The sequence below is a fragment of the Gopherus flavomarginatus genome, chromosome 9, assembly GCF_025201925.1.
Source record: "Gopherus flavomarginatus isolate rGopFla2 chromosome 9, rGopFla2.mat.asm, whole genome shotgun sequence".
NCBI classification, from domain to species: domain Eukaryota; kingdom Metazoa; phylum Chordata; order Testudines; family Testudinidae; genus Gopherus; species Gopherus flavomarginatus.
Window position 1 is genome coordinate 47,599,138 of NC_066625.1, and position 15,044 is coordinate 47,614,181.

A 15,044-nucleotide genomic window follows, 5' to 3' on the forward strand; every position below is an offset into this window, starting at 1 on the left:
CAACATGTGAAAAAAATTCTTTCAGTTTTTTGATAAAAGCCCCAATCATCAAAAATGGAAACTGTCATTTTGACCAAAAAAAGCCATTCTTAGGGAAAAAATGTTTTGAATGAACTATTTTAGTCAGCTCTCGTAAAAAGAGATGCTTACACCCACCAAGCAAATTCTGATCTCACTTACACTGCTGTTAATCTTGTGTAACCCTGTTGATTTCAGTGGCATCTCGCTACAGTGGTGTAGATCTGGAGCAACTCCATTGACCTAACTAGTGGGTGAACCCTGTAAACTCCAGAACTGGGGAAGCAGTGGAGATGGACCTTTTGCATGGATCTATGCCCCAGTGCTTTTAGCAAGTGCACCAAGGCTCCCATGCTGCTTCATGGCCATTGCATGTCAGATATCCTTAAACCACGCACTCTCCCATACCCCCCCATGACCTCAGCACTTGAAAAGTTGGCTTCATGGCCAGAGTACAAACCCTTCAGTGACACATCCCAGCACTTTCCCATGGGCAAGACATCACTACAGGAGAATCCGAGAAAGCTTTTGCAGTCCAGGTACCCAGGGCCTGGTTAGCACTTGTGTGTGCTGCCCTTGAGTACTCCTTGTATGCTGGGACAATGACTGGGGAGAGTGGCTTGAGGTTGAAAGGATAGAAACAACCCCACATGGCTCCAGCCTTGAGTACTGACAGAGAACTGTGCAATGCAGTAATGCCTAAGACCTCTCTCTACACCCAGCTCCAGAAAGCAGGAAGTGCTTCTCTGACCTGGCTCCCTCCTTTGCAGGAGCCCCTGCCTCTAATATGGGAACCCCTCACAGCAGGTTTGAACTGAAGTGGTTTTACCCTTTCCAATACCCACCGGAACTGGAGAGCTGGAGTGCCCCCAACAGCTGGGACGGGGCAGCTGAAGATCCCTGACAGTGGATGTGGGTTGAGGCTGCATCTAAAGGACTGAGAAGTCTGCATGCCGTTCACATCTGCCAATGAGTCCTGCCACGGGATGAGGGCATCAGAGACTCCTCTTGGTCTGGCCAGAGACCTAGACCTGCCCCCCTCTTCTTAACATAGGGCTGACAGAGGAGGACCAGGGTGGGGAAGTCCACAAGCTTTGACAGGGTCCTAGCAGGCAGATAGGTTCTCCTAGAACCCCCAGTAGATCATAGGAAAATACATCTCCTCCAGCTACTGAGTCACAACTCAGGTCTTTCTACGGCTGATGATGTTCTCTCCTCATGCCAATGAGGACTGCTGGGCTTGCACACTAAACCATAGTACAAACTACACCAGGCCCCAGGAACTTTGTCAAAAAGAACCAAGCATTTATTTTCCCCCAAAATGTAAGTGTCAAGGCACAAAATACTCCAGATTCTGGAATTTAAATAATTAAAAAATACCAAACCAGACCTTGATTCTAGCCCAATGGTATCTCCCTGCCTGAGTGGGGCCAGAGATGAGTGCCGAAGATGTCGGAATGCAGCACAATGGGGCTTGAGTATGAGAAGCAGGGATGGAGGGTGAAGAAGGCAGCCAGGGATCAGAAACTGTGCATAAGGCAGGCTGACCAGACAATGCTGGCACCTCCCTGACTTTGGTCTGCCCCTTTATGTTTCCACTGGTGCTGTGAGCACAGCTTAAATGGCTTTGCTCCTTTTATGGCCCGGAACATTCTGTCTTGGGCCCCTTAACTCAAACATTTAGTGGCCTGCACAGGTCTTTGTTACACACAAAAGCTACATTAAAATGAAGCTATTTAGATTGCAAAGTCAAGCCATCAAAAGTTAGGAAATGCCAAAACTAAGGCTGCCCTGGCAATCTAAATTTGTTCCCTGGTGCGTATGCATTATGACACAGTCTTTAATTACACAATCTCATATTGTCTTTCCCATCAAAGCACAGGGTGGACGGTGTTCCCTTAATAAGCAGCTAGTCAATATTTTGTTCCATGTGAGGCCCCACGCCCCACCTACTGCCCATATTCAAACTCTACTCTGAGACAGAGTTATTCATTTCCCCTGCACTCATCATTAGAATAGCGAAGTGAATCTCCCATCCCCAGCACCCCAGGGATGAGGAGGTATTATCCACATTTTACAGGTAGACAGCTGAGGCAGAGAGAGATTAAGGTCAAAAGTATCTAATTTTGATGCCCAATACGAGGCACCTAGGGCCTGATAAGCATTATATAGCACTTTCTATATTCAGTCAGAGCTCTCACTGACCGGCTGCAGCAGGGCAGGCTCAGCACTTCCCTTTTCCCCTACCACCACCAAGCTATTCCTGTCTCTGTCGCTTCTCCAGCCCTGGCTCCTTGTTCCAGTCTCATTCTCCTGGCCTACCCAGTCACCTCTACTGCTCAGGTTTCTTATCCCAGCCCATCTCCTTGCCCAGCCTGCACTAGTATCCCCCCACCCCCCTGCGCTCTCCAAATCCCAAACTCTCCCCTGACTCCCAGTCTCACTCACACCCAGCCACAATTCTCCCCATCTTGCCCCAACTCCTCTCCCAGCTCCACATCTGAGCTCCCTCTGCTCCCCATCCCCATAGGCTCCCACTCCTAATCTCCCTCCTGGGGCTGCTCATTTAAATTCAGTCTCCCCTTCCCATCCTTCTTGCCCCAATATCCCCTCTCTGTCTTCTTGCCCAGTCTCTTTGCCCAAGTAGTCCCAATTCTCCCACAGCCCAGCTCCTTTTCAGCTGTCGTCCTCCCCCTGCTCCCTTTGCCCTTCCCTCACTGGCCCCTAATCCCAGCCTTATTGTCCAGCCAGTACCAGTAATTCCCCCGCACCCTGCCAACTGGCTCCCAGTCCTGTCCCATTTATCTCCCTGGTCCCCAGTCCCTCCCCCAGTGGCTAGTCCCAGCCTCCTAGGGTGACCAGACAGCAAATGTGAAAAATCGGGATGAGGTAGGAGGTAATAGGACCCTATATAAGAAAAAGACCCCAAAATCAGGGCTGTCCCTATAAAATCGGGACATCTGGTCACCCTACAGCCTCCTTGTCCAGCTGGTCCCAGCATCCCCAGGCTTGCTAGATTCCATGTCACCGATTTACTCCTTCCCATGGCCCGATCCAGCTTTTGTCCCCTCTGCACTCACATCAGACAGCTTCCTCTGCCAAAGTGCCTGGATCCTGAGAGCACAAGAGAGAGCCTCTCTGCCCTCAGCTCTAGTGCCCAGCCACACCTGGCCTAGAGCAGCAATCACAGGGCAAGTCCAGCTTTGTCCCAGCAGCCCTAGTCTAGCAGCAGCATGCAGAGCTGCTCTTTGGGGATGGCACACGCACAATCTGGTCAGCATGCTCAGTGAGGATGGAATCAGAGATTTTAGCTGGCAAAACTGAAGTCTCTGGGCACATGCAAACTGCAATTTTAAAAAGAAACTTGACCAAATGTGGGCAGATTTTCACCAGGGTGGCAACAGGCACATCCCTGACACAGAGGCCATGCCCCCACCAAATTTCAAGTCCCCATTCCCAAGCATGGGGGCTAAAGCTGCTCAAAGAAAAGGGCGCCCAAATTGTTTTTAACATGGACTAATCAATGTACTTTCCCTTAGCCTCATTCTCAGAAACAGCCAAGCCATTCTGGCTGAAATTTGCCAAATGCATTCAGCTTGAGGCACATCTCTGGCATGGAAAATCTCTACCCAAATGGTTAAAGCTTGGCAAAGTTATAAAGCAACTGAAAGCAGGGTCTTATATAGGGAAGTGTCAGCAAATTTTAATGATAGGAGGTGCTCCCCACTCCCACCACCTATACTAGCCCCTCAGCTCTTCAGCTGGGATACATGAGTGCATCCCCAGTGAAGTTAATCACACACACACACACACACACACACACACACCCACCCATTGACACAGCTGAGAAGCCCAGTGATTCCAATGAACCATGGGTGGGACTGAGAAGGCATGTGGGCCTCCATGGCCCATTAGATTCTCACAGACTAGCTTCCTCTTGCCTCTAGCTTTCTGACAGGAAAAGCTTAGGGTCACAGGGAGGTTCCATGCTGCTCAGTCAGGTATTTTCCATTCACCTCAGAGTTGCTGACCCCAAACACAAACTTTAGAGGCATCAGCTCATGGGAAACCTTGGCTTCAAAATGGCCATCAGATGCCCAGGAACAGACCGGCCAGTGTGTGAGAGCTACAATCATGGGGGGCGGGGGGAACTTCCCTTTAACTTCACAGTGCTCCTCGCAGGCAGCTGAGGTGGCGCTGTTGGCCTCACTGGCCCTGGACCCAGGCTGCAGGGGAGGCTTTCCAATGGACAGAGCAGGAAATGGGGATAGCTTTGCTGCAGAAAATTGTGGATCATTCCTCCCAACCAGGGATGTAAAAAATGATGAGAGAATTCATCTCTGCCTCCACTCACACCCATCCCCTTCTCCAGCAGGGATGCAAGCAGCTTGGGAGTTAGTGGCTGAGGGTTACATCTGACCTGCAAGTTTCCCTCCTCACTCTTGGCCCAAGCAGGCACAACATCCAGTTACAGATACTTCCTGACTCCTGGGCAAGGGGGTGAGATCTATGAAGTTTCCTCTCCCCCTCCTGCCTCAACAAAATCTTCTGGGCCAAACCAACCCCTGGGATAACTCCACCAACCTCAATGGAATTAAGCCAGGGACAGATCTGGCTCCAGGGGCTTATGGCAAAAGACACATGCTGGTGACAGTGGTACAACATTAAAGATAACAACAAGATGCCCTCTGGAGCTGTGCCTCCGCCATAGCCAGGACCAAGACCAAGACCAAGGACCACTTCCACTCAAGTCTATGAGCTCCATCCCCACAGAGCCTCTACAACAGCACTAGCCCATTCTCCATCTCTACAGTCACCTGGACCCACTGTCCATCTCCAAGGAGCTTCAAAGACCTTCTTGGACCCATTGTCTACCTCCACAGGCCTGCTGCTTGGAGGCTGTTGAACCTTGTCCATGAAGGCATTTTGTGGGGAGGACAGTCCAATGATCAGCAGGCTCCCCTTGGTTGAGTGGAGGAAAGTGGTTGAGGTTGAGCCTCAGGCACCAGGTGCAGGAGAGGAAAGGCAGACAAGAGGGCACAAGGACACTCAGAGCCTCTGCCTTTAGGATCTTCTGGAAGACAGACACCTGGTCCCATCCTCTCCCCTGCCCGCCCCCTTTAGAAGCTGAATTTAGGGTTTGGGAATAAGCTGGAGCCTGATCTGTGGTGAGAGTGGGGGAAGGATGGCTGGGAGTGGGGAGGAGGGACATCCATGAAGCCGTAGAGCTGGCTGTCGTGTTAGTTATATGCTATAAGGGCCAAGACACTAAGAGCTGGCGCTGTAATGGGGCACTGATAACCAAACTCCCTTAACCATCGATAAAAAAATTTTTTTTGGGGGGGTGGCGGGGAGCTCATCACCCACCTCACCTGACCACACACTTGTTTGGCATAGGACAAGCGTCCCACTGCATCCCTCCTGGCTGCTCAGATCCTGCTGGCTGCACCTCCTGTGCAGGGAGAGTTCAATCTCACAAGGGACCGAGCCTTCCAACTCATCCAGCAGAGCACTTTAGCACCTACTTAACTTTAAATGCAAGAGTAAACCCCATTGATCTCTAAGTTAATCACCTTACAGGAAGAAGCCCTTCACATACTGGGTCCAGCTCTCCACTGCCCTGCATCTTGTGCAGTCATTTCCACCAGGGCAGGGTGAGTGCAAATGGTCACCATTGGGAGCACTATGCACCCACTTTGCACTGGTGGAAGTGAGCACCCACGGTGCAGAACAATGGAGAATCAGGCCCCTTTGGGCTGCACGGGCCAGGAAGACAAGAACTCCTGGGAATAAAGTGTATCCGGCCCTGTGAGGAAGTGAGCACTACATAGCGACACAATCGCATCTACCCTGTATGTGTGTTGAGGGGGAGGGGGGGAAGATGGTTACAGTGAAGCAAATAGAGCAAACAGGCTGAAACTGATGTCCTTCATGGCCAGGATATGCAGCAATGGTGACACAGGGGATGGGATGTTCGGTGTCTCCTATAGGACATCTCCCAGAAGGCTACAATGGTCCGAGAGGACAGTCTGCTAGTCTGTGGCATGGGGCATCGTTTGTGTGTCTCCTCCACCTCCTGTCAGTCAATTTCTTGTTCGTTGCCTGAAAGCGAAAGAAAAAAAGTGGTGAATAATCAATCCACTGACCTTATGCGGGGGGCGGAGGGGGGGGGGAGATAAGGTGAGAGAAACAGAGACACTGAGAATAGCCCCCAGGCGGGTAAAAGGTCACAATCCACACTAGAGGCCTATTGGGTGAATGTTAGGTGATGAGTAGGACTAGTGAGAAATTTTATGTTGAAAATTTTTTGATGCAAAATTGGGATTTCAACATAGTGAAAGTTTTCACATAAAGTGTCTATTTTCCATACAAACGTTCAAAATTTTCATTTAAAAAACGAATGCCAGAAAACCAAAATATTTTAATTGTGAAATGCCATCATATTCTTTCATGGGAGTGGTAGTTTGGATGCCTTGGTTCCCATTCTCTTCTATGGACAAGGCTCCCCAGCTGGACTTCATCTCCCATGATGCCCCATGACTACGCTACTGCCATGATGGATCACCTCCCCTCCCCTCATCAGGTAGTTCAACCAGGGATTCCAACCTAGAGAGGAGAATGGGGACATGAGGTACCTGAACTACAATTCCCATGTGTCACTAGGTCAGCATTTTAGAATCCCAGTATTTCAGCTTTTGGACAAAACAATTCAGATATTGATTTTTTCCACCAAAAACAAACAAAAAAACCAGTCCTGCGCCAGCCACTAGCCCACACTCCTGCCCCCATCCCAGTTAAGAAAAATTGTCAAGAAAACCTCGACCAGACCAACACAGCAAAATGGTGCATGTTTAAAGTAAAAGATAAATAAATCCATTAATTCACCCATGTCAATAAATGATCATTCAAAGTTACAGCAGCTCAACCAGTGCCCTGGGGCTCATGCTTATATCATTCATGCTCTGCCAAGATTGGCACCAGATGAATTTTTTGTGGAGAAAATGCTTTACGAGTCTCCATGAGGATACAGACAACTGACTTAGCATTCCCAGCCAGGAGCTGGGCCCTGCAGGCATGGGAAGGGACTGAGGTAGGTTTTAGTTACTGTAAGATGCACGCATTGAAGGGCATGGAACTGTTGCATTGAGCATGATATGGGGAGTGAAGTGGGATCTAGTGCAGTGGTATGCACCTTATCCCATCCATGGCCCCTCTTCCATAGCAGGAGCCCCTTAGGAGCTCCCTCCCATCCCTCTCTTCCATTGAACAATCTGGAAAGGATCAGGTGGCTTCCTGCATTGTGACCCCCAGTGAGAAGATCCCAGAGTCTAGCAGATAGAGCAGGGGACTCACAAGAGATATTCCAGGCTCCTTCACTGCTGTGTTGGGAGACACTGTAACTTTACCCATCTGAAAAATGGAGATATTCACACTTTCCTTCCATGTGTGTAAGGAGACTTCCTCAATTCCCCTTTCCAATGCTCTCTGGGACCCTCAGAGAGAAGAGTTCAGGGAGCGCAGAGTATTGCTATCATACCTTGGCACACTGTGGATCCAGAGCTCATGCTGCAGGGCCATAAGCTTTTCCTCCAGCACTCTCATCAAGCCAGGTGATGTGTCAAGGGGCTTGTCTGACCAGCACGGTGCTTTTACTGCATCAAAATCCACACATCTCCTGCCACAGAGGGACCGTTGGGAGGCCAGTGCACAGAGCAGGGTTGTGCACCTCCTGTGAAATGCCAGGCATTTCCAAGTGCTTCATGGACAATTAGACGCTGGCACTGCAGTGACTGCACTGGCAAAGGCAACAGCTACTGTGTGGCCAGTCCACTGTGAGAGCCTGTTTACGCTGCAGGCATGGACAGCACTCCTGAATGGGAACAACTCCACCTGGGAGCAAGTGCATAGGAGATGCAGCCTTTTGTAAAGAGGCTGTGCGTTCAAACCCCACGTGAGCTGGCAACTCCTACAAGCTGTTCTCCTGTAGCAGCTTTGGAGTGGCCTACATGCAACATGTTGGAGTCTCAGGACAGTTCTCAGTAACCTGGTTCCCACATCACAACTGGTGCCAGTGACTCCCCACTGGCAGCCTGGCTGGGGGCATCATGGATGCCAAGTTCCTCTCTTCATGCTAGAGGTGAACCTGCCTGGGCAGGTGAGCATGGAGCAGCCTGCACCACTGCTGTCCAGCCTGGGCCTGCTGCTGCCTTCCGACTTTAGCCTGATCTCCCTCCTCACCACTGAATTCACTTACAAAGTGAAAATTCTTAATCTCAAAGTGGTCACAGGCCTGCTCCTGGGAGATGCTCAGCTCCTGGCACACCCCTCGATGTCAATGTGTGTTCCAGATGCTCAGCATCTCTCCGGATCTAGCCCCACAGGCCTGAAATGTGGATAATCTGGAGGCTGTTGCACAGAACTTCAGTTTTACATGGTCATTTTAGATTCCCTCCATCCTATAACCCCAGACCAGTATGCCCAGGCTAGCATAGGGTGGGTCTTTGTACCCCCTCTAGTGGCGAGTCCTCATACACAGGCTGATGAGCCTTTTACTGCTGGCCCTGACAGCTCTGCTTCTTTCATTCAGACAGTAGCAGCACATGCTTTTTCAATCCAGCCACTCAGAGTCTGATCCCTGTGGACAGCCCCAGCAGGGTGGTATTACGCTATGCTACACTACATTCTGCGGTCCCTGCCCACAACCTTCCCCTCCATACACTGGAATCTCATGCTTGGAAGCAGCAGATGCTTCCAGAGACACAAAACCAGGAAGCAGTGAAATGATGGCCCAATTTTGCTCACACTGGTGAATGAACTGAAGTCGCTGGGGCTGCACTGAGTAAGTGAGAGCAGAATCAGACCCAGTATTTACAACCTCTGATGAAGGCTGGGGTTTCTTAATACAAGAGAGAGACACAAACCTGAGAGCTCCACTCTAGAAGTGGACACATTGACATCCATGGGATTAATAGTGTGGGGACCTTTCTGGCATGACCGTAACACCCGAGGTCATCTCTGCTCTGAAGGGGCTTGCAGAAGCCTAGGGTGATCTTCCCCTAGGTCTCTGGCCAGCCCACAAGTTTCACGGTTTGCATGGGATGCAGGGCTCCTAGGCAGGCCCTTGCTTTGCTTGAGCTGATGAGGGGTGGTTGGCATGTATCAGCTGTCTTCCCATGCAGCTGGAGAGCAACCTCCATCACTGCTCTTGGCTAGCAGCAAATTCTGCCCAACTGTTATGCTAGTCTGCATCCGAGCAAAGCACTTTGCTCTAATGGGTGGCCGTTTGTTGGAATGATTTACAACCAGCAGCAGCTTAAAAATATGGTTTGGCACAAGGTGGCTTGTGCCCAGTGTCCTGGGCGAGCAGCTTGCTGGCCTAGCTCAGCCAGCAGGCTGGCACTAGCAGGCTGCCAGCTGTGACAGCAGCCCTGCAGCACCCAGACACTGCTCAGAAGGTATGACAGACTTCTCTTCTTGTCATGGCTGTGACTGGGTTTGTGACTGGGTTTCTTGGGGGATTTTCATCTCTTGCACTCATGATGGAATCCCCTAATTAGCTGTCTCTGTATGGCAAACAAGCACAGTCCCTAAACAAGCACAGACACATGTCCATGGACTAACAGGAGTCCATCCCTTGTTAGCTGGGCACAGCAAATAACTGTGCATGGCACATGCTCGTAGGCCCATCAGGCCTGAGGATGGGAAGGCTGGTGACCAGCTCCCACACCTTCACGGTTAGAGCTGGTTTTTTGGACTGCAGCAACATTGCATTCTCCCATTGCTGCTGCAGGCTATGGAACTTAAAGGGATTTACAAACCCAGATGAATACAGCCCCATGGGAGGTGCTATCACTGTCTAATTACATATGGGCAAACCAAGGCACAACGCTGTTAAAAGACTTGTCCTTGTTCACCACTGTGATTGAGGCTGGAATAGACCCCAGGAGCCCAGATCCCTGGTGTGGGCCATAAGCACCTGGCCATTCTTCCTCTTCCCATACAACACTGGAACAACTCCAAGACATTTACAACAAAGTGACATCTTTAATTTGGAGTGTAGTGCCACGGTTGGAACACTTCCCCCTGCGAATCCAGATGCAGTCCCCCTGCAAATCCAGATGCAAGGAACTGAAAAGCACACCCGGGACACAGGGAAAACGAGAATACAGGTATGAACAGAGCTCCAGCCAGCCATGCAGAGGACCTCATCCCTCCTACAAGCTTCCCGCAGGCTAATCCTTATGATGCACCCAGTGATGGAGGGCACCAATCTCTATGCTTGTTGGAGACCACAGCTTCCCTTAAAGTCATATACACCTAAAGAAAATAATAATTACAATACCAAGTGCACTATATGGTGCACTGAGCCAGCGCTGCCTTTCACTTTAACCAACATTCTGCGATCCAGTGTCTGCAGGCTGTGTTGATGGGTTTCCCTAAACATTGGTTTGTCCAGCAATATAACGGTTAAAAAGCCAGTCTCATTCAGCCATATTCCAGAGGAACTTCTCCTTATCACACACTAAGGCACAGAGACAAAGGTCTGGGCTGCCAAAGAGTCAGTGCTGAGAGATTTCTCCCCTCATTCCCAGAGGCTGAGCCTGCCCACACAACAAGGGCTGGCCAGAGAGCCTGTGTGCGTGTTGTGAAAGAGAGTGTGTATTTTCAAAGCTCATTGTACAGCACTGAAAAATCCTCATCACCTGGAGAATCCTAGGAGATGCCATTATTCATACTACATTTCTGCTGAAAAAAGCAGCCAGAGAGGATGCAAAGGGACTCCTCAAAGCTGTGGGGTTAAGCAAACAATCTGGCTTGGAGATGAAAAGTGAAGAGGCAATGAAAACAAGCACAGACTGTTTAGGCTTGCAGGGAAAGATAAGGGCAGCAAGGGGGGTGAGGGAGAGAAAACAGAGTGAGATAATGCTCCAGCTAACGGTGTGAAGGGCAGTAAGAAAAGATTTTTATAAATCCATAAGGGCAAAATGCAGCACTAGAGAGAAAGCCGGGCCATTAATAATGGAGGAGGGGGGTGAAATTAACCGTGGCTTAACAATAGCTGAGACTGCTTTAGGAAAATCTGCCTTTAACACCAAAAGAAATAAATTTTCACGACTGAGAAGGAAATCTGCATGTGCAACCCAAGATAGCTGGACCCTAGGATAATAAAGCAACCAGCTAATTAATCAGGGGAAGACGGAAGGAGAAATTTCAAAGGCATAAATGGAAGTTAGGTGCCCAACTCCCACAGATTTTCACTGAGAGTTGGGCATCTGGCTGCCTTTTGGCCATCTCCTCCACAGTGCACCTGGGAAATGATTGCCTGTATCACAGAGAACTTGGGAAGCCCAGATATTCTCAGCAAAAAGGAATGAATGAATCATTCTGGCAATTACTGTCTCATTAGCCCAGCTTCTAGCACTAGTGAAATGATGGAAATTAAAAGAAAAAAAAAGTCAATAAATAGTTAGAGCATAATGGATGCATGAGCAGTAAAAACTGTGCTGGATGTTGGGAAAGAATAAATCTTGGCAAACCTGATTGCTCTTTTAGGGAGAATTACAAAATCAATGGCTCAGGGGAATGAGTAGATATAAATATAATACACTTGGATTTTAGTAACGCGGTTAATATTGTATCTAGCAAAAAACTGATTGGCTTGGGATAAAATCATTGATGTGAATTGAAAAGTGGCCAAGAAACCACAAACAAAGGGTAGAATTAAACAGCAACTTATCTGTTCTGGGGGATGTGTTTATGGCCTCCCAATCTAATCTGGTCTAATTTAACACTTTCATTGCCCATCTGGCAGTGAGAGCCAACAAGGTGCTGATGAAATACACAGCTGATACCAAACAGGGAGAAGTTGCAAACACCATGGAGATGAGCAAATCTAGAAATCAGAAGAGTGGGCAGAAAACAATCATCCAAATCCCAGATAAACAAAGCATCCAACAGATGGCTGTGGTTCTGCATTAGGCTTTGGGTTGTTGTTTTTAGATAACCTACAGCTCAGATCTCCAAGTGCCCCTGCTGGGCTAAACAGCCAGCTGGCTGTAACAGCAGGTCGGTTTCAGAGATTTAAGGGTACAGAAGCCAGTGGGTCTGCCAGCCTGTGTAGTTGTTGCAAGAGACCCTGTATGCGAGTGCAAAAGGAGAGAGGAAATGCCCTTTACCTTCTTTGTTCTCTATGCTCTTCAGAGGCTGCAAAGCTGTTGGTGAGAAGAGAGAGAATTCTGTCACATTCGGACCTGGGACCACAGCATGCAGCAAACAGAGCATTTGAGCAGCAGAGTGTTCAGCCACACTGGGCCCAGATCCACCAACTCGCCAGGGCACCCTGGACACGCTCTTCCTCCCAGCCCTCCTCCAACCCACGCTCTTCCTCCCCAGTGATGCAGCCCTGCCCAGCCGGTTCTGCACTGCCCCTGGCTGCCCTGCCCAGGACTCACTGCCGCATCTGAGCTGCCTCTGATCAAGGAGCCAAGCAACCTGATTTAATTGTTTTGCAAACTCTGTCTTTGCCTGCTCCCCCCCACACCTCGATTTGTGATCCTGCCTGTTTGAATCCCAGGTCAGTGGGCAGAGCCCATGAGAACAACAAAAGCCCGCCCCCTCAGGTGAGAGAGGGGCCGGAGAGCCCAGATCTCAACTGAGTACAGATCAGCCAATCAAAACAAGAGACCCAGAGGGAGCCACTGAGCAGAGGGCCTGACTGCCCTATAGATCACATTCTCTACGTACCCAAAGAAGCGGCAGCCATGCAAGATTCCCCCAAGCTGCCCCTCTTTTATGAACCTGAGTCCAATTCTGGAGACACCAAGCCTAGGCCTGAGTGGAGAGTTTGGAATCCCTGCTCTGCTCAGTCCTTGGCTTCTCTAATTTAGTTTGCTAACGAGGGGGCCTATCAGTGCCAATTATTAGTGCTGGGATTGTGATGGGGATGCCTACTGATTAGGAAATCGACAGAGACCCAGCCATATCTTTGAATGATAGTAAAATCCAAGATCTCCCTTCCCCTCCACTCACCCCATAATTTGTAATGAGAGCAACATCTCCTGAGTGCGGTTTCAGGAATGCCCTAGTAACTAGGCCATTAATAGATATGGTGCTCAAGATACAGAGCTGAGTTTGCTAAACACTGGCGGTGGTTGTAGCCTGCACATGACTTCCTCTCGGCAGCTCTTGGCATCAGCTCTTAAAAGAAGTGAATTTCTTGATCAGGCAGCGACAGAGTGCTTCGTTCTGACTACGATCTCCCCACACACAAATCCCCCCTCCGGAAACTACTGCCACAACGTGAAAAATGAGGACAAACGCCAGGCTGTTGCCACATCTTCAGCCTCCAAATTCTGGCACTGAGGCTCTGGAAATTAATTGATTTCATATCTATACTGTAAATTTCAGCAATCTCCTGTTGGTTTGGGGGGGGCGGTCAGGAGAAAGGACTGGGCTGGAGGAGGGGAGGCTGCGTGGTTTATCTCCCACCATTAATGAAGGTAGGGGAAAAAATTCCATTTAACAGTTCATAGCATTTATCAGCCTTCCACAGTAATTACACTCACCAACTTCCACCACCAATCAAAGCCCGAGCCCTTAAATCTCACAGGCAGTTACAAACATCAAGAAGCCTGGGTTGGGAGCACCCGCTCTCCCAAGGAGAGATTAGACGCAAGCCAATCTGTATACACCAAAGCTATTGTTGTGCTCAGAGCAGATAAAGGGAAACACCAGGCATATAATTAACTCATTTGATTACAGCAGAGTGCCACTATCACTTTTTATTAAAAGATAACACAGCTTATGTCGGCCCTGCAAAGCTGCCAGTCTGTTCACAGCTAGGGTGGGTTCACTGACAGCCAGCTGGCCTGCCTCAAAGAGTCGTGCGAGATGGCACAGGCCCCAACGTGAGACTGGCTGTGTTGGCATGCGTGTGATTATGCACATGACAATGCACTTCTGTGTGAGACTATGTGCATGTTCATTGCATCGGTGTGTGCGTTTGCAACAGTCCATGTGTACAACATGCACAACTGTATGAACATACTTGGCAATGTGTGTGCATGTGCAAGTGTATGTGTGTGCACGTATGCAATATGCATGGACAACTGTGTGCACATGCTCATGCATTAGTGTGCACATGTGTGAGCATGTGCTTTTAAATGGATGCACGACTGTGTGCTTATGCTTGTGTATCCATGCGTGCACATGGAAGAGTGTGTGACACTATGCATGCACATTTGTCTGCACATGCCCATGCATTAGCATGCATATGTGCATGTGTGTGCCTTTATATTCATGCACGACTGTGTGCGCATGTTCATGCATCAGTGTGTGCACATGCAAGTATGTACCACTCTGTGTATGCACACACTTGTGCATCAGTGGGTTCACATGCCACAGCTTGCATCATTCAATGTATATATGACTGTTTGCTTATGCAACATGTGTGCATATACCAGTATAGAAAGGCAGAACTGTGCATATGTGACATGTACGTTCCAGTATGTGCTCATGATATGTTGTGTGCACACCCAGGCTGTGGGACATTGGCTCCATCTTCCAGGTCAGACATACTCTCTGACTCAGGGCTGGGCAGCTCCTTTTTTCCTTAATACTCTTGCGAGTTTCATGCAAGAACATACCATGTCTTATCTGCACTAGAGAAACTACCTCCTGCTGACCACAGGGTCAGCATTGGGTGCAGTCGACTCAGCAAGGGTCACTGTTTAAGAGCAAGAACTGTGTGTGGCCCAGTCACAGTGCTGACCAGAGATGCCAGGGTCCATTTTCAACTGTGTGTTCTAGTTGAAAACTGGATGCCTGGCAAACCTAGTTAAGACTGAGCAGGTGACAGTAAGAAACAAGCCAGGCAGCACAGAAACCAGTGGGAAGGTGCAGGGAAGAATCAGACCCACCCACCCATTCCAGCCCCTCCACGGGGTGCCCCCTGGAACTGATGCAGGAGGCTGGGGTGGGAACACAAGGACCTACCTTCCCAGCATGCACGTTGGTTTCTCCTTTAG

At 49.4% G+C, this 15,044-nt stretch overlaps 1 protein-coding gene across 4 annotated transcripts in view; it reads right to left on the minus strand.

Moving 5' to 3' along the window:
- Positions 1-1,298: 1,298 nt before the first annotated feature.
- Positions 1,299-15,044, minus strand: part of CD276 (CD276 molecule) — an 80,777-nt gene continuing 67,031 nt past the window's right edge. For 3 of the 4 annotated variants that reach the window (XM_050968415.1, XM_050968416.1, XM_050968417.1), the window contains 2 exons: positions 12,195-12,230; positions 6,466-6,624 (listed from right to left, as the gene is read on the minus strand). In XM_050968415.1, the coding sequence (XP_050824372.1) occupies positions 6,536-6,624; positions 12,195-12,230 (125 nt within the window). In that variant the 3' untranslated portion in view covers positions 6,466-6,535. Of the gene's footprint in view, positions 6,121-6,465; positions 6,625-12,194; positions 12,231-15,044 lie in introns of those variants that run through there. The other variant, XM_050968418.1, reaches the window with a different exon arrangement.